Source organism: Henckelia pumila, chromosome 3 (genome assembly GCF_033568475.1).
Source record: "Henckelia pumila isolate YLH828 chromosome 3, ASM3356847v2, whole genome shotgun sequence".
NCBI classification, from domain to species: domain Eukaryota; kingdom Viridiplantae; phylum Streptophyta; class Magnoliopsida; order Lamiales; family Gesneriaceae; genus Henckelia; species Henckelia pumila.
This window is the reverse complement of record NC_133122.1, coordinates 133,751,744-133,754,618: the sequence shown is the minus strand read 5'-3', so window position 1 is coordinate 133,754,618 and position 2,875 is coordinate 133,751,744. Positions and strand designations below refer to the sequence as shown.

The following is a 2,875-nucleotide window of genomic DNA, read 5'->3' as shown; positions in this document are numbered from 1 at the left end:
GGGGGATGCTATAGCTAAAATGTATTCTGATTGCTTGCATTAACAAAATATAAGGGAAAGTATGTTACGAATTCTATGGAATGGGAAATCGAGTAGATTAATTAAAAAAGCTGGGCTAAACAAATATGAAAGATTCACTAGAAGATTCTGATACAACACATGATTCATAAGAAACCAAACATCATCAGATAGCGATCGAATGACGCCTATGCCACTCACAGCTCCTGCTTCGACCGACTCTTTAAAAATGGTTTGAGGCCTTCACTTAAAGCACAAGTTGATGTAAGAGAGGCCTTGAGTATGCTTAAAGCCTGCAACCAAAAAATTTAATCCCAATGCATGTATAAGTCGATCTGAGAGCAACAAATCGTTCCATTAAGAAAACAGTTCAAAAGCTAAAAACTTACCTCTTCCATACCAATGACAAGATCATGCTCCTCGACATCAGATACAGGAATTTTCATCTTGTTTAAAGTGGAAATAATGGATGTTGAAGCGGCAGCATACACTACTAAATCTTCTGTCACGATAAACAATGTTGGTCCTTTCACAAAACTATCATGGCCTTTTGGGTCGATCAGACGCATACAACATCCAATTGTAGTGGTAGGAGACACAAAATACTTGTACTCGATACCGACAGAACGATGTCGTTGAAATAGAGTGATTTGTTGGTCAAGAGGAAAAATCTGATATGAGGAAAGAAAGTGAGTAGGAATTTGGGGTTCCAGAAGTTTAGTGCTTTTCTCCCTAGACTTCATATAGTCAGAATTTTTCAAATTCAATATGCTCCCGTAGAGATTATAAATGCTCCCAAGACAAGAGTTGCAGCCCAAGAGAAACAGAACTCGCCCTAAGGGAATGGTAAGCAAACTAAAAATAAAATCAATGAAGTCATGCCGAGTTTGCGCTAACAGAACCCTATTACTTGATTTTTGCACAAAAACTGTCACAGTAATCTTCTTACAAACTGAGACGATGTTTTGATCAGTAGATCGAGCCTGCCACGAAAAATCTGATTCATTTTTAGCCCGTGCACAAAACCTTTTTGTTTTTTCACGGGCTGAACTCATAGAGAAAACAATATCCGTTATTGGCGTCATGGAAACCAACGATCCCTTGAGCAGTTCCATTATCTGATGGAAACCAAGCACATAAAAAACGATTACATATATATTTTAACAGTGGAGCTAGCATTGAACTTGATATGTAGGTGGGAGATAGAAATACATGCAAGTCAATGTAAAAAATATTTACCTCCTTCAACCCGACAGCAAGAGTTCTTTCCTCGACAACATTTGTGTCTTTAATACCATTAAGTCTCAAAATTCGTAAAATAGACGCTGGTGAATTGGTCAGAAGCTGAAAATCATCAGTTAAAATAAATGATGCTGTTTGCTCAGCAAAGACACCTTTGTCACCACAGTCGGCTTCAACTTCTACATCTTTCTTGTAGCTGGTCAGCGGATTACTTAGTTTTGGACAAATGCATTTCACGCTATAGTACAAGCTCGCGCACCTCGAATTCGAACACACAAAGTACTGGGTCGGGGGAGTATCATCAATCTGGATCTTCAGCTTGCTACATTCAATTTCAGATGAATTTCTCGGATTGAGCAGCATCAATTTGCCCTCCTCGGTCCAGAAGTGACTGTCATCCATATTCTGTAAGCCTGCATACAAAGAGTTCAAACTTCCAAGAATTGGTGCAAAGTTTCCATAGTGCTTGATGAGAAGTCGCACTATTGTTCCGAGTGGTAATGTTAGGAAACTCAACAAAACATCGGCAAAATCACTATCCACTTCAGCATACAGAACTTTGTTGCTTTCTTTGATCATCATGACTTTCAAAGAGAATTGAACTCCCTCAGCCGCAGCCATGGAAGTATTTTGAGAAATTAAGAAAGGGATTATGACTAAGACTGGGACGCCAATCAATAACAACCGTGCTTGTTTGTTTTATATTACTCTATTCTATAATATATTGGTAAATGAATCATTACATTTACTCGGTTACATAAACAAGACAAGAAGTGGTCCAATGAAATTCCATGTTTTTAATAATATAGATATAGATATAGATAGATAGATAGATAGACTTTCCACCTTCCATTGTAAGCGCCGTTTCACCTGAGTTTTAGCCAATAACTCGTCAGAGGTAATTCAAATGGATGGGAAGATAATTTATTATTCTTCAACTAAAAGGTTATTCTCCATGCACCTTCTTGCATTGTTGGGAATCTGCTTAATTGATATATAATAGAGTTGAGCACAATGAACGAAGGAACCATGTTTTTATGCAAACTAACAAGGGTTAATTGTATAATATTATTCCTATGAAATTATAAATTATAAAATTATTAAAAACCTTAAATATATAAAAAAAATTGATCTATTGACTTCTCACACTTTCAAATCATAAGTATAAGCACCCTTATCTAGACCTGTTTTCAGGGGTACAATATTTGAAAGCACGAGAAGTAATGGTAACGATGGTTTTGAGTAATTTGGGATTTTACAAAAATAACTTATGTAATTAACCCAATTAATAATTATGATAATATGTAATTGCTGGGTAATTTTCCCAGGTCAACAAGATTAGCTAACCACACCGGTGTGTGTTTACGAATGAATGAAGATCAACACAATCACAATCCGAACCAATTATTTCAAGCTATCAACCAATTAATTAAGAACACAATTAAGATTACGTGGTTCGGTCACGAAAGACGTACATCCACGGGAGAACAACCCATATTCTTTTTATTGATCAACCAAGTAGAAATTTTTCGAATACAAGATCATTCACCATAAAGAGAATTACTAATTACTAAGAACTTGAAAAATCATAAGCCCACTCTAATCACAGACCCTG

General features: G+C 36.3%; 1 protein-coding gene across 1 annotated transcript; it reads right to left on the bottom strand.

Annotated features, from left to right (window-relative positions):
- Positions 1 to 215: 215 nt before the first annotated feature.
- LOC140889531 (uncharacterized) lies at positions 216 to 1,881 on the bottom strand. Its single transcript, XM_073297246.1, has 3 exons — positions 1,258 to 1,881; positions 408 to 1,136; positions 216 to 311 (listed from the first exon to the last, which is right to left on the bottom strand). The coding sequence occupies exons 1-3, from the start codon at positions 1,879 to 1,881 to the stop codon at positions 216 to 218; spliced, it is 1,449 nt and encodes a 482-aa protein (XP_073153347.1).
- Positions 1,882 to 2,875: the final 994 nt, after the last annotated feature.